Genomic DNA, 24,629 nt, shown 5'->3' with positions numbered 1-24,629 from the left:
TCACTGAGGAGAAATCACATGTTTCCTTATTTATATTTAGACTCCAAGCTTTAACACGTTTATCATTTAATCGTTAAGAAAATACCATTTGATAGGGGAATATCCTATTCACAACAGCTTCAAAATAAATAAATAAATAAAATGCCTAAGAACAAACCTAAGCAAGGAACTAAAGCTGAATGAACTCTACTGTTGTGGGAGGTCCTTCTGTAAGCTGTGAGTATGTACTCCTCCCATTGGTTAACAAGGAACCTGCTTTGGCCTATGGCAGGATAGACTAGATAGGTGGGAAATCCAAAGAGAAAGGGAGAGAGAGGGGGAGAGAGGAGAGAGAGAGAGAGAGAGAGAGAGAGGAGAGAGAGAGAGAGAGAAAGGGGAGAGAGAGAGAGAGAGAGAGAGAGAGAAAGAGAGAGAGAGAGAGAGAAGAGAGGGGTCTAGAGAGATGCCATCGAGTAGCCCAAAGAACAGTATGCTAGAACACCTGAGGTAATGCCATTTCATTAGAAATGGGTTAATTTTTAAGTGAGAGCTAGCCAGTAATAGTCGAAGCCAAAGCAATATAATATCAATTATATTAATATTAGCCTCTGAGTGATCAATTATTCTATAAGTGGCAGTGGGGACCAGAGGGTGGGAGAGAAACAGTCCAGTGGGCCCAGGTGAGACAGAGAAAGCTTCCAGCTATTCTCTACAATAAAATTCTTAAAACACTAGTAGATAGAAAGACTGCTCATCTTCATGGATAGGGGATGGTGGAGAAATCGGACGCTTAAAAGAAATCCCACACTAGCTCAGAACTGAGAGATAGTTATTTATTTAGGGGGAAACTTACAAATTAGGATTCTCTGTTTGAACAGTGAATGGAGATGGGATCCAAAACAATCCGAATGAACAAACGGGAACCAGGGGGGCCGGACTCTGCAGGGGTGTCCAGGTATATAGTGTAAGAGGCCATGCCCCAGTAGGTGGGTAATTACCAACTGTAAACCTTCCTGAAGCAGATAGGTAGATATAAATGTGAAAATGGCTATGTTGCCAAAAAAAATGGTCTACAAATTCAATGCATTCCCATCCAAAGCCCAATGATTTCTCCACAGAATTAGGCAAAAGTCCTAAAATTCCCAGAGCAACCCATCATTAAAGTCAAAGGAGCAATGCTGGAGGTATCATAATATCCGATCTTAAACTATGTCACAGAGCCATAACAGTGAACACAGGGTTGTGTGCACACAAAAGCAGACCAATGACTAGAATAGATAACCTAGGATTAAACTCGCAGTTGCAGCACAACTTGAAGACAGTCTCTTTAACAAATGGTGCTGAGCTGGAAGGGGGTGATGCACACCTTTAAGCTCGGCACTTGGCTGGCAGTGGGAGGTGTGTCATTGAGTTCGAGGCCAGTCTGGTTCACAGAGCAAGTTCCAAGACAGCAAGCACTACCCAGAGAAACCCTACCTCAAAAAAACAAAACAATCAAAGAAAGAAAAAAAAATGGTGCTGAGAAAACTGGATTTCCACAAGCAAACAGATGAAACTAGATCCATATTTTTCAGTCCGCATAAAAAATCAATTCAAAGTTGATCAAAACTCTTAATATAAGACTTAAGACCTTTACATCGCTAGAAGAAAACAGGTAAAACACTTCAAGATGTAAGGTATTCTGAACTGGACTACACAAGAAATAAACCCAAGATCTGACAAACTGGATTACATGAAATTAATCCAATTAATTTATTATTAATTAATTACATTAAATTAAGGGGAAGGAAAGGATCACCACTCATCAAGTAGGCACGCCATTGCATACTCCACAGAGGAGGACAGCCTCACTGGGATTTCTCCCCAGACTGCCCAGCCAGATTTTTCTTCTGCATAGAGCTTTCAGTCTTGGTAGTGTGACTCAGCACTTGCTGGAGGGGCTATGTAACTATTGACATAACAAGAAGACACGCTATCTCTCATACAGGGTGAGAAAAGGTCACCATGTTAAGATTCCCCCTGTGGACAGTCCAGATCCTGACGGCTCAGCCTTAGGTGCATATCTCACGACCTATAGCAAAAAGATATATAAGCACCCGTGATGAGTCCAGGGTGTCGATCGGGTTCATTTTCTCTGTCATTGAAAGAACTAAATAAAAAGCAGGAAAATCTGAACCTCAACGGGCGGCGGCAGAGAAATGTCAAGTGCTGCCGACAGACTCAGCAGTTGAAGGAAGGTGTTTATTGAGGGTGAGGAGACACACGTGCAGCAGACACACAGAGAAAAAGACCCTCTGCAAAGCAGGTAGGGGCACTCAGCGAAAGAAAAATCCTGTCTCTTCCCTTTGTGGGTTTTCAAGTTTCTCAAGAGCTTTTCTCTCCTAATTCAGGGTTGGTCTGTTTAAATAAAGCTATAATGATTGATTGGCCCAGAACTGTGTGTGGCGTGTCCTGAGCAGGCCTTGACCTTGTTGAACAAGTCCATCAAGCTGTTTGAGGCTGTCAGGAAGGTGAGGAAGAAGATGGCCATCTTGGAAATTCACCCCCTTTCTTTATTACCTTAGCCATGGCCCCTCTCCCTGTCTGTCTAGCTAACAGACTCTAACTGCTCGTCTCTCACTAGCACAGCAAAAAGGCACATTCACATACGCCATATGGAGGAGGACAGCTGTACTGGAACCTCCTCCATGGACACTTCCCCTTCAGGCTGCTCAGTGTAGGTTGCATGCCTTGCTACCCCATAACCAGGACCATCATGACTCCCCAACTCATCTTTGGTTCCGTCAGGTTACTGTTCTGGAAAAAAAATGTTGTGACTGACTTTCCCTGGGAAGGCACAACTCAATAGTCCAAAGTAACAATCAATGAGTTGGACTTTTTGCTTGCTTGTTTGTTTACTGAGGTTGCCAGCAGGAGTACAGGTGAGGAGTGACTTACAAGAATCAGGGAGGACTCGGGAGCAGCTGCATCACCGGGAAGCCCACCCCAGCGTGGAGGACGGCTCTGACCTGCTAAACCACAAAGAATTTAGAGCACCGAGCTACCAGCAAGCTATGCAGAGAGCTCCGGGGTTGCTGTTTTCAGTAGGCATCACCCATACTGGCTATAAATGAATATTAGTAGGATGAAACCAGCTGATACGAACGACTTGGTTTACCCCAAGCCCTCTTCACAGGATATATTGTGCATCACAAAATGGCATGGGATAATTTCAATAACAGTTTTCAAATTAAGCTCATTCTGGACACCCAGAACAGAAACTTATCCCACATAGCAAAAAAAATTTCAACTACTCTGAAATATTGAGTTGTCAATTTACAAAGGGATTTCTTCTGCAAAGAACGAATGATTAAAAATGACTATCCTAAAAGTCAGACCAAAGTATCAGAAATGTCCATTTCTCAATTATTTCTAAAAGGCGTAGGCTAAGGTAGTGGACATGTTCTTTATCTCTTTGGTTATACACATTACTGGCGAGCATAAAATCTGGGCATTTTCTTGGAGGTAACTTAGAACTCAAGTTCTTAAAGTTTCAAACAATAGTTGATACTTGTCAATTGGAAGATACTTCACTACAGAGAAAATAAGTCACTTTCACCTTGGATACAAAAGCAACTTATTTCCCTGAGCAAGTGGGTAGAATAGAGAGGAAGATAGGCAGGCTCCTCCAATTTCCAAAAATGGGATCATGCATTGATGCAAAACACGTAGAAAGAGACCCAAACACAGAACTGGGTTCTCCAAACTCCATTTTACATTTATAAAATGGGGATAAATTGTGCCTGATAAAGTGTTAGGGTCCACATGGGATTTTAAGAGTTGAGGGTTAATGGGGACTGGAGAGATAGCTCAGTTGGTAAAAAGTTTGCCTTGTAAATACTATGACCTGAGTTTGATCCCACAGAACCTACATAAAAATGTGGGACATGGTGTCACATTTTTATAATACCTGTAGGGGGGAGACGGGAATTTCCCGGCTGTGAACAACTGGCCAGTCTAGCCTAAGTGGCGACTCCAGGCTGGTGAGGAGTAGATGGGCGTCCAGAGAATGACACCTGAAGTTGCCTTCTGGCCTCTACAGGTGTGCACGCAAACATTGTATGTGTGTGTGTTGAAGATTTAAAAAGATTATTTATTGGGAGCGGCTCTTGGCAAGAATGCTCAGGTAGGAATGCTAGGTGGACATCAGTTCCACCATTTATTGTGAAAGGTAAGTTATTCTTCAATTGCACACCCTGCCACTGCCTAAGACTTGGCCTGCCATTCCTTCCTGGGTTGGGACTCAGTAACTACCCCCCATACCTGCCAACCCTTATTTCCTTCACAGATTAACTTTCCAGTGAACTAATGTCATGAAGATGCCGGACTACTTGAGTTCAAAGTCCGAAGAGACACCGGGCTCCGAGAGCTGCTCAGGCCCCGTCAGGCCTCATCAGACTCGGGCCACAGCCACCCGGAACGACCTCTCGCCGCTGCATGGTAGGCCAGGGCCGTCACGTGACAAAGGCCCCGCCCCCGCCAGCTGCCAATCCGCTTCGGGCCGCCTCCCGCGGTGTCACGTGACCGCCGCCCGACACACGGGGCCTAGGGCTCACAGTGCACGGAGGGACTAGGAGTCTAGTCGCCGGCCGGCTTGAAGATGGCCGCCGCTCTGCAGCGCATCGAGCGGCTGTCCAGCCGGGTGGTGCGCGTGTTGGGCTGTAACCCGGGTCCCATGACCCTGCAAGGCACCAACACGTACCTGGTGGGGACCGGCAGCAGGTAAACGCCCCCTCCCCGCCGCCAGCGAGGTCCCCGAGCTCCGCGGAAGACGAAACCTAAGCAAAGCACAGACCTTACGGTTCTAATTCACGGTTTGCTTGCTGTCTGGCTGCCCGCAGGGTGCCCGTGTTGAACTGGGATTTCCTGGAGTTAGTTTACGGGAGCCGGTGTGTTGGTGCACGCCTGCAATCCAGTGCTTGAAATGCACAGGCAGGAGGGGCCGCAGGCAGGGTGGCCACAAGTTCGAGGCCATCCTGGTCTACATAGCCATTTTCAGACTTCGTAGGGTCATATAGCAAGGCCCTTACCCCCGTGCCCCAAAAGTTTACAGTATTTGCTTCTCTGTTTGTATTTTACCCAGCGACTTCCTTCCTGAAATCTGTGACAGTGCTGAAGCCATTTCCTTACAGTAGAGGGCAGAATTTTACTTCCAAAATTCAACCCAAGTCTGTAAAACTGAAAGAACAACCCAGCCCATGAGTAGGAGAAACTAACTCCCTTTACTTTTTGCTTCTGATTGCGTATGGCAAGCATAGTTTGTTTGCGTCTGAAGTCTCTACTGTATTTACCCTTCTCGAGTAAAAGAAATCTACAAGCAGCTGACTGTAAAGAAATGGAAATATTTCAAGCTGGCAAAAGGTTAAGCCTAGATGAATAAACAAGGCCAGGGTCAAGCACAGGTCCTTTGGACTTCCTGTACACTTGTGAGGGTTAGAAAATGAAGCATCAGAGTGTATGAGCTGGGCTGCCCTCAGCCCAGTGAGTTCCTGGGCATTCTCTTCCGTGTGTTATTTAAAACTCATCCTGAAGTCAGTACCTAAGATCGGAATGGCAGATAGTTCGAATCACCCCAGAGAGTTCCTTAGGAGAGCGTCCTGTTGGAAATCGGTGGATTCAACAGTAAATTCAACAGAACCTGCTTTTCTTCATGGGCTAAAATAGTGGCTGGTTTTATATGAAAACCAGATGAAGAAGTTGGTTAGCATTTAGAGACTAAACTGTGTGAAAAATACACACTGTATCCCTAAGCTCTCAATCACACTCAGTGTAACAAAAATGCTTCTGCTGAAAGAGACAAACTGAAGCTAACTGGTGAAGAGAGGTTCACAGTCTCCCATCTTACGCAACTTAACAGTTACTAACAATGATGCCCAATGGGATCACTCGAGCTTTTTACATTATAATTTTATTTCTATGGCTATTTAAGAAATAAGTAAAGCTAAAATAACGTGCAGATGGCGCTGCTCAACATAAACTAGATACAAAAATTAACTGGGTCCAAGTTAGATGTTCCAAGATTTGTGTCCGCTGTTCCACTTCACAAAAAGGCCTAAGGTTATAGGTGGCCTCTGTATCAGTGAACTCAATGGCATTTTTATATTTCTGTTTCCGCTAACTTTGGGACCCGCTGACCAGACCCTCTTCGACTTGCTGATGCGGCGTCCTCCTCGCTGCTTTTCTCACATTTTCCATCTTTATCAGAACGTCACATTCCTCTAACTGCAACCCTAACTCCATGTTTAAAACTACATGGATTTATGTATTGTATTTGTATGTATGTGTGTGGACTCACACACCAGGGTTGGAGTATTGATATCAGGAGATAATGGTTCTTTCCGCTCACCCTCTTATCCTGAGAATCACACTCGGGTTGTCAGAGTTGGGAGCAAACACCCTCACCCACTGAGCTACCTTGCCTGCCTATCCTAGCCTCTCGTGGTGATTAATCATGACGGTCAACTTTACTGAATTCAGAGTCACCTAGAATGCACACTTTGGGGAAGGACTTCAAGAGTGGTGTGACCAAGGTAGAGCAAGCCCTACCCTGAATAGCAAAAATATACCATGCGCTCAGGTTCTAAACTGAATTCAAGAAAGAGAAAAGAAGTAGATCACCAAGTATTCTGTTCTCTCTCTCTCTCTCTCTCTCTCTCTCTCTCTCTCTCTCTCTCTCTCTCTCTCTCTCTCTCTGGCTATGCACAAAATATGAGCAGCTGCCACTCCTGCTGCCGGAACTAGAATGGCTCTTGCCATCACATTTTCCCTTCCATAATGGCCTGTGTCCTCAAACTGCACCAAACAAGTCCTTCCTTCCGTCATTTTTGTTGGGCATTGTGTCACAGCAGTGACAGAGTAACTTGTGCACGCTCGTATTGGTTCACTATCGTTCGGGTGATCTCACCTGCTTCCTTGGTTTCGCCTACCATCTGCTTATTAATAACACTCAAATTTAAACAGAAGCCCGACGTCATCGGGCTCGTAGTTGGATGCATTATCAGTGTTTCAAGATGAGCTCATCTTTCCTATTAAAGTTAAGCCCAAGCCCTTGAATTGGTAGTCCCTGTCCTGGTAAACAGAACCATCCATGGATTTGAGCAAACAAAATGCTTAACCACTCTCACTAACATTTCCCTCCTCCTGGCACACATCTAAGCCATCTTGGAAATCTATGATTATTATCAGCCAGTTCCATTCTGCGTAGACGTCCGTATTAGCCTGCTGCCTGGCTTCTCTACCTCTGCTTCTGTCCCTCAGTCCATTCATTCCCTCAAACGTAGTCACCTTATTCACCTTAAAAGGCTCTGGTCCAGCAATGCTGACCTTCCTGGCATCCCAGATGAGACATCTCTTTCTCCCTCCAGACTGTGGTTTATACTTTCTTCCTTTTCTACATCGCCATCCCATTGTAACACATTAGCCCAGGATTTATTTCTGGAACTCCAGCAGTCTTGTACAGCAGAGGAAGTATTGTGAATACTTCCAGAGTATTGTTTACATTTTTCTCTTAATTTTTGGTTTTTTTTTTCTTGGAGTACTGACAGCTTTAGCTGTTCCTCCTGCCTGATTTTCATCACTTTTTAGATATCATAAGTCACTAAATCCCTAGTAGACCTACTTTGATATTTAATATGCAGGTACTCCGTAAGCATTTTCCAGGGTATTGTCACGTTCTTCCTCTGTTTGAAAACCTCTCGTAGATGAAATTCTAACCTTTCCCGTCAAAATTGTACATACTTTGAAGACAGACTTTGCGTATTATAATAGAAAAAGGCCATAGCATTTAGAATATTTTGGAGTGGATATTATTTTGAGAATCTCATATGTAAGTACTATATTTACATAATTTGGTCCCTCCCACTTTTCTGTGTCCCTCCTCTCTCAAATTCATGGCCTCTTTTTATATAGTTATTATTGTTACATATCCACATGTATCAATCAATACATCTGCCGAGTCCCTTTAGCATTGCTGGTCCATATGGATTGTGTTTAAGGCTGACCACTTAGAACTGAATCACCTATTCTAGGCTTCTTCCCTGGGAAAGCTTGATTCTCACTCTCAGCGGCCATCAGTTGCCTATGGCTCTTTTTCTAGGAGTGAGGCATTGTGAGATTTCTTCCATCCACGTTAGCACGTCAACTGTGTTGTCATTTTTCAGGTCTTGTTTGCACGATCATACTGTTGAAGTTTCATGAGTGCAGGTTACCTGTCAGATCAGACAACACTGTCTCACAGCAGACATCCTGGTTCTCTGGCTTTTACACTCCCCACTCCCGCCTGCTCCCCAGTGTTCCCTGAGCCTCTGTGTAGGGATTGTATTGTAGATTTATCAACTAGGGTTAGACACTCCATAATCAAGTAACTTACCTACATTAGAGTCTTGTTCGTGGTGAGACTTGGAAGGAGATAACTCTCTCCCTAGCATGTTTATCTCTACAGTGGACTTCATAGTACCCACCCCATAGGAATGTTTGAGGATCTAGTGAAATCTCGTTGAAAGTATCCATTAAAAACAACAAAATTTTGTCATGAAGAAATCATATTACAATGTTTGTGCTGGCTAGTCTCATGTCAACTTTTCACACAAACTAGAATCATCTGAGAGGGAACCTTAGTGAGAAAATGCCTCCATAAGATCCAGCTGTAAGACACATTCTTCATTATTGATGAGCAAGGGAAAGCCCAGCCCATTATGGGTGGTTCCACTCCTGAAATGAGTTTGGCTGTTCCCTTTCAGTTTGAGAAGCACTGATGTTAACTGCACTTTAAAGGTTTAATAGAGTTTACTTAGTAGATGTGTCCATTGGTAGGCTGAAATTTCTTTGTTATGGTTTAGGTAAGAATGTGTCTATTTCTTCTAGATTACCTATGAGTTGTTTGGTTATGTTTTTTGGTTTGGGGTTTGGGTGTTTAGTTTTGTTTTAAGTTTCAAAGTATTCCTAATGATTCTCTGGATTTTATGGATTCTGTTCTACTCAGGAAATCTATGGTTTTCGGTACTTTCATCACTGAAACTCCTGGTTCCTCCTCTGTTCAGGATTTCTTTTTGAATTTTCTGCAGAGCTGGCTTGGCAGTCATGAATGTCCTTAGTTTATGGAGGTTGTCCTTGCTTGACTGGTTAGTGATGGCATCTCTAGAGTGCAGGACAAGCAGTACCAAATTTGCTGCTTCCCCTGGAAGAGCAATGAAAGGTATCTGTAGATGGATTTTTTTCCTTTGGGCTACCAGTTCACAAGTAATGACATGGAGGCTTATTATTAATTATGAAAGCTCGGCCGATAGCTTAGGCTTGTTTTTAACTAGCTCTTATAACTTAAATTAATCCATTTCTATTCATATACATGTTGCCACATGACTTATGACTTTTACCTTTCTTCCTGCATGTCTGTTCCCTCTGTGTCTGGTTGGTGACTCTTTCTGTCCAGAAGTCCCTGCTATGCCTCCTGCCTAACTATTGGTCGTTTAGCTTTTTATTAAACCAATCACAGTGACACATCTTCACACAGTGTAAAGAAATATTCCACAATATTTTCCCCCTTTGTCTAAATAAAAAAGAAAGGTTTTAACTCTAACACAGTAAAACTATATACAATAAGAACAGTTATCAGGTAAGAATTACTTTTACAATTACAATGTTCAGTCCTTTTGTATTTGGCAAATTTAGAGAAAATACTCCATTATCTTTTTATACTCTGTGAAGATGTGTTACTCTGACTAATAAAAAACTGAGTGGCCGAGCACTAGGCAGGATTTCGGGGCAGAGGAGATGCTGGGAAGAAGGCAGAGTCAGCAGCCAGACACGGGATAACTAGGGTGGGCATAAGGGAGGTGAGGTAACAAGCACGTGGAGGAATGTAGATTTTAAAATACGGGTTAATTTAAGTTATAAGAGTTAGTTAGAAACAAGCCTAAGCTATCAGCCAAGCTTTTATAATTAATAATAAGTTCCCATATCATTTTTTTTTTGTGAGCTGGTGGCCCAAAGAAAAGCCCAACTACATATGGGTACCCTCCATCTCAAAGTAGGAGTGGAGGCATCAGTAGTGACGAGTCCCCTTGGAGTGTCTGCTGGTCACATGTAGATTTCCAGTCTAGTTTCCTCCTTTGTTTGCGGCCCGAGAGCCAGAGATGGGGGTTCTTCATTCAGTGCTCTTAAGTTGGGAACCTGTTGTTTCCTTTGTAAAGCTAACAGTCGATTATTTCTGGACGTCTCTGTTTTGGTTTTTGTTTTTGTTTTCTGTTACTGTGGCCCTCTCTTGCCTTTCCACGTTTGCATCTCACTCTGCAGTCTGGGCTGGGTGTTTTCTTTGGTGGGGACACAGGTGAGTGCAGTCTGTCTCTGTTTTACTGTCTTCTTTCTATCAAAGACCTTCTGCTGTCTGTCATCATCATCATCATCATCATCATCATATCACCATCATCATTACTACATTTCTCTCTTCCACCCCAAACCTTTCTCTGTGGCCTCCCTCACTCTCCTTCAAATTCATGACCTCTGTTTTTCACTAATTGCTATAGCATACATACATGTACACACACACACATTCCTAAATATGACCTGTTCCTTTTGTGTGTTTTCACTTGTATGTGTGTTTTCAGGCTGCTTGGCACTGAACAACCAATTGATGCTCTCTCCCTGGGGAAGCCCACCTCTCCCACTCCCAGCTCTCCTCACTTGCCTATCATTCTTATATAGGGTCGAGGCCTCATGGCTTTTCTGCATCCGCTTTGGCATGTCTATTGCCGTCACCCCTGTTCAGCCCACACTTGGGCAGTTATGTGCATGAGGCTGTATGGATGTAGTTTCTGATGTTACTAGGAGACAGTCTCACAGCAAACTCCCAGGTCCTCTGGCAATTACAGTCTTGCTGCCCCCTCTTCCACAGTAATCCCTGAACTTTAGGTATGGTAGTGTTTGTAGATGCGTCTATGAGTACTGGGCTCTATAACTCTGTGTTTTGATTGTGTGTGTGTGTGTTTAACATGGTCGCCATCTGTTGCAAAGAGAACTTTCCTTGATGGGGACTGTTATCTGTGGATATCAACCTGCCCAACAAGAGGGAAACTATACCTGGTACTGGCAACCTAGCCAGCTATTCAGTGCCAGCGAGCAGTTATTAAGGGAATCTATGGCCTCTAATTTAGTAAGCCAGCATGATCCTAACGATAGTCTGTCTATAAATGTGTCCTTTCACCCACAGAGAAGACAGCGTTGCTCTCAGGGTGCTGTTAAGTCAAATTTTATGAGATACTTGAAGAATTTATAAGCCATCTGGAAGGCAGAGTAGATAAGAACACATATTCTGGAATCAGAAAGACCTGAGTGTGAATGCTGATTCTACCAGTTTATTCAGAGTAACTCCACCAGGCAAGCCGTCTAACTTCTGAATGTGGTGACGAAATGCCCGCCTCTGGAACGCAGCTGGAGTGGCGCTGTTTCCTTTCATTGCTATGCAGGGCTCAGGATCACGTCTGACAGCCCTGGCTCACATTTCCATCTAGCTAGAATTCCTTTCTAAGAACTCTCTTACAGTAAGATTACTTTAAACCGAAGTAATATGTTAAAGGCAAAAATGTATATTTTCTCAAATTTAATGCAAGTTATCTGTGTAAAAAATATGCCAATGTGAACTCCAGGTTCCTGTCGTGATTGTCTTCCATGTCGTTTGTAGGAGAATTCTCATTGACACTGGAGAGCCTTCGGTTCCAGAATATATCAGCTGTTTAAAGCAAGCCTTGGTCGAATTTGACACAGCAATCCAAGAAATTCTCGTGACCCATTGGCATCGCGATCATTCTGGAGGCATAGTAGATATTTGTGAAAATATCAGTAATGGTAAGCAGAAAACATTAAGCTAACTGAGGAAGGTTATGCTTGAGAAATAATTTATAATTTAAGTTTTCACCTATGTTGATATTTAATTTTTTCTTAAATTGATATGACTTGAATACTGTCAACTTTACAGAGTGACATGGAAAGCTGCTCTCTCTCAAACCCTCTCTCTTCCCTTGCCCCAGTGATAAAGCTGAGCTTTAGTTTAGTCTCGGTGACAGCGACAGGTCCAGACACAGGAACCAACACCGTGCCGCATCTGCTGTAGTCAGGTTCTGCACCGAACGCTTCCGGTGGCCACTGCTGGCTGATGCTGCTGTTGTCTGTTCCCAGCAGATCGTCAGGCCTTACAGAACTTTAAGACAGTTGCTAGGATATGTGGAGATCTGGGCGACATGGCAGCGTATCGATCACTTCCTCCCCCTGAAACCTGTTCAGTACTGAGAGTTTACCTATTCCCCTCGGTCCTTTACCCTGCTACCACGTCCCTAGATTGGGACATTCATTAACCACACATTCGGGTGCCCACTATGGAGCAGGGACTGTGAACAAAGCGAGTATGTTTGTCAGGGACCTTTCATTCTATAGACTGACCCGCCCTCGTCCAAAGTACACCAGCCTGCTGCCGCAGGTGACAAATGCCAGACTGGACCCCACGTGACAGGTGACACCCTGAGAGCGTTGCATAGCATCACCTTTGGGGTTGCTCTAAGAGAGCCGTAGTTTTAGGGTCTATATGAAATAACAGACACCTGTATAACTGCCATGCAGTTGATGTAAAGAAAGCGGGAGAGAAATCTGACACAACGTTTGTAGCTGCTCACATTTTTGTGCTTCCTTCTGGGCCCGACTGAAGCTGCACAGGCTGTGTGCAGATGCAGGCTGGTCGGCACTGAAGTGGTCCCATGATGCTCTGCGGCATCTTTCTGTTATTTCTCCTCTAAATCCTCAGTCACTACATCCCTATTCCCTTCGGCTGTACTGTAGCTTGCCCTGCTCCGTATTGCTTTACTGCTTAGTCACTGCTAGGGCAGACATGGCCAAGTAGTTTTCGGTGCTGGCCACCTGTGGTTTTTTTAAGCTACATATATTTTATAGGCCATAATTGCCATTTGTACAGTTTCTTTGGCAAGACAGAGTAAAAATCTGATGACAGATTTTTTTTTTTTCAAAAACAACCTGTTTAGGACAGGAGATTTGGCTCAGTGGTTAAGAGTGTGCCCTGCCCTCCAGAGGACCTGAGTTCAGTTCTCAGCACACACGTCAGGCAGCTCATAGCCACTGTAAGTCCAGCTCCAAGTGCTCAGAGGCTGTCTCTGGCTTGTGTGGGCATTGTACACGTGTGGCATATTCACACAGACACATGCATACACACATGATAAAAACAAAACAAACCTTTAAATTAAAAAGAATTAGTATGGGCTACACCTTTAATCTCAGCACTCTGGAGACAGAGGCAGGTGTTTGAGACCAGCTTCGTCTACAGAGGGAGTTCTAGGATGGCCAGGGCTACACAGAGAAACCCTGACCAGAAACAACAAGAAAAAACAAAAGAAAACCCAGACAGTAACTTGTCAATGTGTGTCTCTCTATGTTTCCAGCACCATTGTCCTGACCTGTGTATCTTCCAGTTAGACTGTTACAGCCATCCCTTCAGGTTCTGCTCGATCTTCCACACACACACACACTGTCACCACTTCCAGCTGCCACACTGATCTGTTAGTACTGTCTCATTATCTTATTAAAGACTGTCAGGGGCCAAGGTTAAATTCCTCTGTCCTGTCAGCTGAGCTCACTGCCGGCACAGCTTTTCTCCGCTCTTCCCAGCCGGTAGTGCTAAGTCACACCCACACCCCACCCGCTGGTCTCCACACCTCTCCTGATGCTGCCCCCTGCCTACACTTTCCCTGTACCTCCACCATCCCACTTACCTGTAAATCATAGTTCAGCTTCTGTCTCAGCCCTGGATCCTGTCTCAGTAGCACATTCTTTGCACTGTTGCTTTTCCTAGCTGAGCTGTCTCCTCAGGATTCCAGGAGTCTTCACTGTAAGGTCTTTGTCCCATGTGAAAGATTCATTGCTATGTCAGATTTTAAGAACTTCTGTTCACTGTACTCACTGTCCTGGTTAAATGATTGATGCTGCGCATTAGTAAAGTATTGATTTCCTGTCTACCAGTGAGGAATGGTGTGAGTTAAATTTATCTTAAAGGTTTACTGTCTTAGCATCCAAGACCCTCTCAGCATTAACAGCACAAGCTGTCTTATTATGAGCTCCTGCCATGACTCTGTTGCGGTTAAGTGGGCACCTACATAGAGAAAAGTGCTCACGTTCCAGCAAACTGTCTCCTCATCACCTCCCTGGTGTCAAATGCTAGCTGAGATTATGGAGAACTCCTCTGAAATTTCTGCACAGAATAGCAATGACTAGAAAGTCACAGAGGCTTTTATGTGCCCTGCAGGGGCATGGGAGAAGGTACACTAGTCTCGTCTGTGAGTGCACAGCTTTAATCTTCCTGTTTCCCTGTTGTCTTAGTGCCAGTGCTTTATGTAGCCGTTAGTGGGTGTTGCCTGTATGAACACTGATCTCTTCAAAACCCGAATCATTTAGAGTGTAACTTAACATATTTAATGTTTCATGACTAGACACCACCTATTGCATTAAAAAACTCCCACGGAATCCTCAGAAAGAAGAAATTATAGGAAATGGACAACAGCAATATGTTTATATAGAAAATGGAGAATTGATTAAGACTGAGGGAGCCACTCTCAGGTAAGTAAATGTCCCTTAGGAAAAGTGAGGGGCCGGTGTGTATGTGTTATAAAGAGGGGTGAAGGCAGTTAGGTATATTTGCCTGTATGCATAAAGGATCGTGAATTTGACACATTTAATGCTCTCAGGAAAGAAAGAGGGCTTGCTTGCAAAACCAGAAAAGGAAGACGTTTCTGTCTACTCTCTTTGGTTTTCCCTTGTTTTTAAAGTCATACCACTGTTCTACACAAATACAAACTGAAAAAATTAGACTGAGGCACGATAGCTCACAGACATGGGAGGCTGATGCAGGACATTTGCCATGAATTCAAAGCCAATTTATGCTACCTGTTAAGTTCCAGGTCAGCCTGGACTATAGTGTGAGTGAGGCCCTGTCTCCAAAAGTAAGTTTATGTATTTAAAAGTTAGCATTACCCCCTTGGGTGATTGAGGGGCCTACCTGAACCTCAATGCAGGACCTTCCCAATGTTCTCATCTTGAGAAAGAGACCCAGACCTGTTTGAAATACTTTGGGGTAGACCCATGACCCTTCATGACCTGTGTCTTGGATAAAACATTTCCAACTCCGATATCTTGAACCTGAACTAGTGGTAGTTCTCAGTCTCCTAGAATCTGCTCTTGCCTTGCAATCTCAGCACGTCGCTGCACAAGGGACGGTACTCAGGGTCCCCTTGTGATCTCAGCTGTGCTCTGCACAAGGGACGGTACTCAGGGTCCCCTTGTGATCTCAGCACGTCGCTGCACAAGGGACGGTACTCAGGGTCCCCTTGTGATCTCAGCACGTCGCTGCACAAGGGATGGTACTCAGGGTCCCCTTTAACCTGTCACTGCTGTTCACCTTTACCGTTTCCCTGATTCCTCATCACGCTGCCTTAGCTTCTGCCTGAAGTGTTTGTCAGATGCTCAGTGGGTAAAAACATTGGGTGTCCAGCTTGCTGACCTATGTTGAGTCACTCGGACCTCGTGATAGAAGGGAAAGAACTGACCCGCAAAATCTGTCCTCCCACCTCCACACACACTGTGCTCCCTCCCAGCCCCACAGATAGATAGATAGATAGATAGATAGATAGATAGATAGATGATAGATAGATAGATAGATAGATGATAGATAGATAGATAGATAGATAGATAGATAGATGATAGATAGATAGATAGATGATAGATAGATGATAGATAGATAGATGATAGATAGATAGATAGATAGATAGATGATAGATAGATAGATAGATGATAGATAGATAGATAGATAGATAGATAGATAGATAGATAGATGATAGATAGATAGATGATAGATAGATAGATAGATGATAGATGATAGATAGATAGATAGATAGATGATAGATAGATAGATAGATAGATAGATGATAGATAGATAGATAAATCTGAGCAGTATTAAAATGAAGCATTTGCTAGTGCTGTCCCCTCCCCATGTCTTCTGCCGCCGTTTTCTCCGTAGCAGTCTCAGGCCTTCCCCTCTCTACTCCCTTGTACCGGTTTTACCTGGCCTTTGATGCTTCCCACCAGCTACAGTGTCTGCTGTCCCTGCAGTTCCACGGTCAAGCCCCAGGCCACATTTCTGCTCTTAGCTCCCACTACCCCACTCTAAGCACCATCAGCCATATGTGATGCCTCGGGCATGTCAGACACCCGCCCCTCTGTTTATGTCTTCCTGTTTTCTCAGCACTGCTCCTGTCCTCAGACTTAGCTCCCGGCACACTGTTGTTTGCCCAGCTCACACGTTACTGTGAGAATCCTTCCTGAGCAGAACCCACTGCCCCCTCCTCCAGCTCTCATACAGCTCCTGCTATTTCTTCTGGGCACTGAGCGATGACACTAGAGTTTGTGTGTGTGAGCAGCATCTCCTCCGCTCTGACAGTTTGCGGTAGCAGCGAATACCAGTTGCCATAGCAAGCTAGCGTAGAAACATCATGGTTCCAACATTAAAAAAATGTCTAAGTCACATTAAGTCCAAAAAAGATTCCTGATTTGTGAGTGGCCTTTAAGGTGTTCAGCAGGACAGTGATTCGGGTTCCTTTGACTTTGGTGACTCCTCCCTCCTCTGCACTTGACTGTCAGATCCCCACGCTTAGCTCAGAACAGCAAATACTAAAGGGCACGGAGATGATGTTGTGTAGGAGGCTTCAGGGGCCAAGGCTTCTGCTCCATTAGCTGTAACTGCAGTCATGTTCCACACCTGACTGTGTGATGCAGGGACATAATTTCTATACCAGCTAGTTAGGGGTAGGTTTCTTAAAATACTCTTGCTAATACACACACACACACACACACACACACACACGCTCACACACATACACTCACCCACTCACTGCAGGTGGCATCACTCTTACCTGAGCTTTCCTTGGATCCTCTGTGTTTCTAACTTTCCCCCTTTCTTTCTGAAAGCTTATGTCCAGTGGCTCCTGGCAGTGCAGTGAGTTGTTGAGGCCCTTGGCTAGGCTTTTTCATCAGACTGGTTATGGACCTCCAGCCCCCAAATAATAACATAAAGACTTTATTAATTATGAAGCTTGGCCTTTAGCTTAGGCTTGTTTCCCACTAGCTCTTATAACTTAAATTAACCTGTTTCTATTCATCTGTGTTCTGTCACATGACTCTTTACCTCCCCTCTATTTTGTGAGTCTGACTCCCTCCATGTTTCAATGTCATCTCCAAAAGAGACCATTCTTCTGCTCCACCAAAACAAAGCAAAACAAGCAAAACAGAAACACGCAACACAAAGTCCCTACCTATACTTCCTGGGCATCCCTTCCTCGTCATCCAGGCACCCTCTGACTCTCTTGATTACTTTCTGTCAACTAGTTGCTAACTTGGTCTCCTGACCCAAGGTTAATTTTATTTAATTGATGGAAATGTGGACTTTGGGTTCGCAGTGTGATTGAATATACCACGACAGAGACCTTCCATGTCTGAATGTGCAGCCTTAGACTGAGATGTCACTCGTTTGCCTGACATGCACAAGGTCTTGCAAAATTAAAATATAACTTGATTTAAGATATGCTGAATGGCTGGGCGGTGGTGGCACACATCTTTAATCAGGAGACAGAGGCAGGCAGATTTCTGTGAGTTCAAGACTAGCCTGGTCTACAGAGTGAGTTCCAGGACAGTCAAAGACACACAGAGAAACCCTGTCTCAGAAACAATAGATAAAGATATGCTGGACAAGTTCTAAGTTACAGATAGATGGAAGTAAGAAGCTTTGGTGTGTTACTGCCCAGTGAGATGGCTACTGGCAATGCTAATGTACTGTTCAGAAAGCTAGAAGAGCCAGATGGTGGTGGCACACGCCTTTAATTCCAGCACCCAGGAGAAGAGGCAGATGAATCTCCATGAGTTCCAAGCCAGCCTGGTCTACAAAGTGATTTTCAGGATAGCCAGGACTGTTAACATAGAGAAACCCTGTCTCGAAAAAAACTAAAAAAGAAAGGAAGGAAGGAAGGAAGGAAGCCAGAAGAAAGGATTTTAATACTTTTACCATAAATTATCAGTGTTTGTAGAAATATATTTTTAACCTTATTTAAACATTAAATGACATAATATTTGTTTTAAGACACTACATAAATAAGTACAGCGTTCATATTTTATGTCAATTCAGTTAATTAAAAAGGGTTTTGTTTTTAAGTTTCTTGATTGGCCATAGTGGCCTACAGATCTTTAACCCCAGCACCTGAGAATCCGAGACGGGAGGACCATAAGTTAGAGGACAGTTGAGGCTGCAAAGCCAAACCCTGTCAGAAAAGAGACATGAGTGAGTGCGTGTATGAGTGAGTATATGAGTGAGTGTGTGAGGGAATGTGTGAGTGACTGAGTGTGTGGGTGTGTGGGTGTGTGTGAGTGGGTGTGGGTGAGGGAGTGAGTGTGTGTATGAGTAAGTGAGTGCGTGTGTGAGTGCGTGTGTGAGTGACTAAGTGTATGTGTGTGTGTGAGTGGGTGTGGGTGTGAGGGAGTGAGTGTGTGTATGAGTAAGTGAGTGCGTGTGTGAGTGAGTGTGTGAGTGACTGAGTGTGTGTGTGGGTGTGAGAGTGAGTATATGTGAGAGTGAGTGTGTGTATGAGTAAGTGAGTGCGTGTGTGAGGGAGTGAGTGAGTGTGTGTGTGAGGGAGTGAGTGAGTGTGTGTGTGAGTGGGTTTGTTTATGGATACAGATTAGATTCCAAGTTGAAATTGTTTCATTTTGTAGGTAAGGTTTTATTTTCTTCTACTTTCAATGTTGTATTTGATAAATACAGGCCCTTCTGAATCCTGAGATTTCTTGTTATCTGGTTTTTTTTTTCTGGGATTGTGGGGGGATTTCTTCTTATCCATCTTTTCCTGAGAGTCATAGTTTTGTGCTTTAGTGTGTTTGTAGCTTAAGGTTCTGATAGGGAGAAAACTACTCGTAATCTGTGTTACTGCAGACAGACTTGAAGGGATCCATGGAGACAGACACAGGGGCCCTTCTGGTGAGGCCGTGCTGTGGAGTAGAGCATTGAACTCCACCACAGCTTAGTAAGCACAAGTAGGGAGTGAGCTAAGGATGCGTGCATGGGGAATAACAAGAGGTAACCAGTCCAAGGGTTCTGGTAGCCACTGCAGAACACTTCTCCTGATCTGGTTTACTCAAATTAACTTCCTCCAGGACAGAGAGGAAAACTCAGTGTCAGGCCAAGTCAGCACAGGAGAGCAGTGTCTCCTCCATCTTCCAAAGGCCCTTGGCTAGATTGGAAAATAGAATTGACAAAGACAGAATGACAGGGGAAAGTAGCTTTAATGTCTTTCTGAGGCATGGGGTATTCAGAAATAAAGACCCAAATTAGCAGGGAACACAACCTCTTTTTATGCTGTTTGATAGAGTGAATAGTCATAGTGAAGTGTGACCACACAAGAGGTGACCTAGGCTTAGGGAGCTGTGCACGGCTTGTTTGCTCAGATTCTTCTTCAGAAGTAAGGCTGTCTGTATCTGAGCGTGAAGCTGGCACCTCTCAGAAGAAAGTCAAGAACTCCTTCTAGGTTTGAAAACTTAGTCAAAGCAGGAAGGCATTGGGAGTTCAGAGAAAGTCTGCTGCTTTTCCTGTGTCTCTGATGCCCCTGCTTGACCCACTCAGGATGCTGGAGGGACCATATGTCAGAGGAGGCTGGTATAGCCCTGTCAGTGGAAGATCCTGGAGGCTGCAGAGGTGGCTCAGTGGTTACGAGCACTGGCTGCTCTTGCAGAGGACCCAGGTTAGGGTCCCAGCACCTGCATAATGACTCAGCCACCTGGAACTCAAGTTTAAGGGATTCTATGCTTTCTTGTGAACACTCTAGGCACTAGGCATTTCATATAGATATGAAAGCACAACACTCATATACATGAAATAAATACACTTTTTAAAAGAAAAAGAAAGAATTCATGGGAACCTTACCAAAAGTTTTGACCCAAGGAAGAAATCTTTATCCAATTCCAAATAGGAAATATGGCTTTTGAGTCTAAGAGTTTTTCTTGCAGTTGCTCCTGATTGCACTCGCTCGCCTGTTTCTTAGCTGATTTACTAGCATTCTAGGTCTTCTTCAGAACTCCTGTGTGCATCTGCTCCATTCCCCCTTCTGATCTCCCTCATTTTCCTTCTCCCCACACCTGGGAGGTTTGTATCTTTGATTTCTCACTCTCTTCACCTTCCTTTATAATCAGTGGGGTTTGTTTTCAAAGGTTTCTTCTTTGTGGTTTGTTGCCGCTAGATGCCTTTGCTTTTTCTTAACCCATTGCATGCAGTGTATTCTAATTACCTTAATTACCCTCTCATATTTCCTGGTTTTCTTTTTTGCTGAAAACGGCAGAGCTATTCCTGAGCCCTGAGAATTGGGGATAGAGGGTTGTCAGCATGAGCCTCAAGGTGCCGTAATCTAGATGAAGTGCTTTGTTGGGAACCCATCTTTGGCAACGGAGCCTGTTCCCGAAGTAGTAAATAACTTAGAAAAGACTTTGTTGAGTTCTTCAGTAAGGGTAAAGACCTCACTAAGAACATTATGTAAACTGATGTGGAAAGGGAATCTACCTGTGTTCAAGTAATCTTCATTTTCTTCACATATTATTTCTGCTTCCATCCATGCCTGTTTTACACTTTTGGAAGATCGAGTCCTTTCTGTTAACATGCTTAGATCATATCAAACTGCTCAAAGTAAGACTGGAACTTGAATAGCTGGAAAGTTTCTATTTGGGGACTTTGTTTGGGATTTTTAGTGTTGAGGATTAAACCCAGGACCTCACATGTTCTACACTGAGCTATAGCCACAGCCCTGAATATTTGTTAAACAGATTTTCAATCTTTTATTTGTTTGTTGGCTTATTTTAACCTCCTTTAAAACTTCTGTCCCCACTTCTTCCAGATTCCTGATACCCCACATCCTTAACTTTCAGGGACTTCTCCAGGTGATCTGGGTTGTTCTCATCTTTCTCTGTGTGTTTAGGTTTCACCTCTCATTTCAGCATCTACAGCTCTGGAGTTGTGGTCTTCCCGCCCATTCTTTCCCTTCCTGGGAGGCTATGTCATTACAAAAACAAAGAAAAAACCTTTCCTGATAATCTCATTGGGGTTTCAGAAGGAAAACAGATGCAGATGTACACCCTGCTGTCTTTAACCAAAACCCAGCATTGAGTCCCTAAGTTTTAAATATAAATATGCAGTTATATTTTCCCTGCCACCTAAATTGTTCATTATTGGAAGTTTTACTTAAAATATTCCAAGACCATAAAAATCAATCTCTAAATCAGACAAAACGGTAATGTTTCCGAAGCTAAGTAAAATTAAGTTTGAACTACATTCTTCCGCTATGTACTGCCATCTTCCGTGTCAGTATCTAAGATGGAGAGGGTAGTAGAACCATCCCAGGGCAGTGTACGGGGTAAATGTGCAGTCCTCACAAGCCACTGAAGTCAGTGCCTAAGACCTGGAAAGCTATGGGCCAAAATCAGGTGCCACGAAGAGCTGAGTGCTGGGACTAGAGAGAGCCCTGCCTGTCGGGAGACTGAAGGGTGAACAAGCAAGGCAGTGTACAGCCTGTGAAATGCAAGTGTAGTTGAAGACACATGAGTGAAACAGGTAAGTCACCAGTCCCAAGGACGAAATCTTTATGTGGCTGAGAAGTCAAGAGGTGCTTTGCAGAACAAACTAGTTAGACTTCTTGTTTACTGCTCATATAGATATAAAACTTATGTGAATATAAATAAAGCTCTTGAACTGTTTCTCATGACTTAAAGATGTCATAATCAGTTTTGAAGTTTAAAGGGTTTTTGTTTGCAATATCAGCTATAGACAATAATGGGTTTATGATGACATTTTCATTTATGTATATAATACATTTCCTACTTACCCCTTTACTATCCTCTGTCCTCTCTCGCTCCCTTCCCACCCTGCTGACTCCTTTCTTCCTCCCAACTAGTCTCCCTTCCACTTCCATGTCATTTATTTCTCTCACTCTGTGTATGTGCGTGCACGTGCGTGTGCATATGAGTGTGCATATGCACTTCTACCAATGAATTTGATTAGAATTACTTACAAGGGCATAGATGAAGGGTTATTTAGAGCCTGGACAATCAAACCAGTGGCTGCAGTACCAAAGAAAAGCACACGTCAAGTTCTACATACCCATATTTAGGATTATTTATGGGTTCTCATGTGATTCTAAAGGCTTCTGTATCCTTGTTTCTGTATCACATTGTTTTAAATATTTTTATTGTTTACAAACACTCTTGATATTAATAGGCACCTCACCTTTATTTATTTAGGCTTTTGTAATCAGTTTGAGTGTTTTGCACTACATATATGTGTGGTGCTGCAGAGGTCAGAAAAGACTGTTAGATTTCTATGGAATGAGAGTTAGAGATGGTTGTGAGCCACCGTGTGGGTACTGGGGAACCAAACTTGGGTTCTCTACAAGAGCAACAGGCACTCCTAACTGCTAAGTCATCTCTCCAGCCTCTACACTTACCTAAAAAGTAAGTGGAAATATGTTGACTGAGGTTTCTGTCCCACCTGGTCCCACAGCTGTTCCATCCCAAAGAAACACACAAAGGTCTACATTAATCATAAACTGGTTGGTCTATTAGCTCAGGCTTCTTATTAACTCTTTCTTACATCTTAAATTAGCCCATGATTCTTGTCTGTGTTAGCCATGTGGCTTGGTACCTTTATCAGTGAAGCATTCTCATCTTGTTTCCTCTGTATCTGGGTAATGACTGCAAACTGACCTTTCCTCTTCCCAGAATTCTCCTTTTCTCATTGCCCCACCTTTACTTCCTGCCTGGTCACCCTGCCTATACTTGCTGCCTGACTAGTGGTCAATCAGCAGTTTATTAAAATGCAAGTAACAAATCTTTGCCGGGTACCAGACCATTGTTCCACAGCAGAAACAAATACATTTAAGGATGTTTCTCTTAAATTTTATATAAATACTAGTAGAGTAAATTTTATTTTTGAAACTTATGGCATTGTGCCTAATATTTATATAGAACATTTAGGTAATTGCCTATGAAAAATATTAATAATGTAGAAAATCTAATAAAGTAATGAAAACTTCAAAAGTCAGTTTTGTTTTTAATTATTAGTGAAAGAAATTGAAAAGCTATGTTCTTACTAAAAGTACTATTTCTCGATAATCTTAATTTTAACTTTTTTATATTTTCATTCACGTATTTCAAATTTGTTCTTATCATCTTTTTATTTATAAGATAAGAAGAAAATATGCTATTAAATTTGTATTTCTGAATAAGAAATATGATCTAGTAATAGGGGATATTTGTCTGTGCTCAGCTTTCCTTGAGGAACCCCTGAAGAAACTAGGATAATGAGATTTTTGACTCATTGGTAGCATGTTAATGTCTTGTCTAAAGACAATAGAATTATTTACTTTGCAGCATTTTCCCCAAGCCTAAGAATTCATACTTACTGCTTTGTGATTCATAACTTCTGTTTTTGACTAGAGTTATACACACTCCTGGCCACACTGATGACCACATGGCCCTATTCCTGGAAGAGGAAAATGCCATATTTTCTGGGGATTGTATCCTAGGAGAAGGAACAACGATATTTGAAGACCTCTATGATTATATGAACTCCCTAAAGAACTTATTAAAAATCAAAGCTGATATTATATATCCAGGTGAGTGGTGTTTTTTAATCTAACAAGCCATCTTTTCACATGATAAAGTGTTCATTTGGCTTATCTCTGAGTTGAAATATATATATAGACAACTTGAAGTTTTTGTATTAACATATCCTAAGTGTTCAAGTACTAGGTTTCAGGATGGTATTTTCATGCATCTGTTATAAAATGTGCCTTCATCACATTTACCTGCATTACCCTCTTTTACTCCCTTTTCCCACTGTTCCTCTTCTGCAACTTTCATTTTTTTGAAGATTTTATTTTTAATATATGTGTCTGAGTGTGGATTTGCACATCTTAGTGTGTTGCCTGTGGAGGTCAAAAGAGGGTCCCCTGGTGCTGATAGTGTGAGCTTCCCAACTGGAGTCAGAAAACTGAACCCAGGTCTTCTGTAATGCTAGTACATGCTCTTCCCTAGGAGCCGTCTCTCCAGCCGCCTCATTCCTTTTTTTTTTTTTTTAATCTGGACTAGTTTCCTCTCCCTCTACCTTCCCAGTCCCTCTCCCAACCTCACTTCCTCCCACCAACTCCCCAACCTTTCCTCCTCTGTTTCTCTCCAGAAAGGGCAAAACTCCCATGGATGTCAACCAAACATGGCATATCAAGTTACCATAAGACTAGACATCTCTCCTCATATTAAGGCTGGATGAAGCAGCCCAGTATGAGGGAAAGAGTCCCAAAAGCAGGTATAAAGAGTCATAGACAGCCCTGGTCCCACTGTTTGGAGTCCTACAAGAAGATCAAGCTACACACCAGTAACATATATGTGTAGGGCCTAGGTCAGTCCCTTGCAGGCACTCTGGTTGTTGCTTCAGTCCCTGTGAGCCCCGATGAGCTCAGGTTATTCTGTGGGTTTTCTTGTGATGT

General features: G+C 43.2%; 2 protein-coding genes across 5 annotated transcripts in view; one reads left to right on the top strand and one right to left on the bottom strand.

Annotated features, from left to right (window-relative positions):
* Xkr9 (XK related 9) overlaps window positions 1-4,996 on the bottom strand; it is a 30,936-nt gene extending 25,940 nt beyond the window's left edge. Inside the window, exon 1 of one of the 3 annotated variants that reach the window (XM_048420755.3) lies at window positions 4,814-4,996. The gene's annotated coding sequence lies outside the window, so the exon portion shown is untranslated. Of the gene's footprint in view, window positions 1-157; window positions 303-4,813 lie in introns of those variants that run through there. The other 2 variants (XM_048420761.3, XM_048420754.3) reach the window with 2 other exon arrangements.
* Lactb2 (lactamase beta 2) overlaps window positions 4,558-24,629 on the top strand; it is a 34,063-nt gene continuing 13,991 nt past the window's right edge. Inside the window, exons 1-4 of one of the 2 annotated variants that reach the window (XM_085677345.2) lie at window positions 4,558-4,740; window positions 11,693-11,856; window positions 14,499-14,625; window positions 23,581-23,759. In XM_085677345.2, the coding sequence (XP_085533471.1) occupies window positions 4,619-4,740; window positions 11,693-11,856; window positions 14,499-14,625; window positions 23,581-23,759 (592 nt within the window). In that variant the 5' untranslated portion in view covers window positions 4,558-4,618. The remainder of the gene's footprint in view (window positions 4,741-11,692; window positions 11,857-14,498; window positions 14,626-23,580; window positions 23,760-24,629) is intronic. The other variant, XM_048420763.3, reaches the window with a different exon arrangement.

The sequence above is a fragment of the Myodes glareolus genome, chromosome 16, assembly GCF_982192425.1.
Source record: "Myodes glareolus chromosome 16, mMyoGla1.1, whole genome shotgun sequence".
Classification (NCBI taxonomy): Eukaryota; Metazoa; Chordata; class Mammalia; order Rodentia; family Cricetidae; genus Myodes; species Myodes glareolus.
The sequence above is the reverse complement of the archived record's forward strand: the minus strand, read 5'-3'. Positions and strand labels throughout refer to the sequence as shown.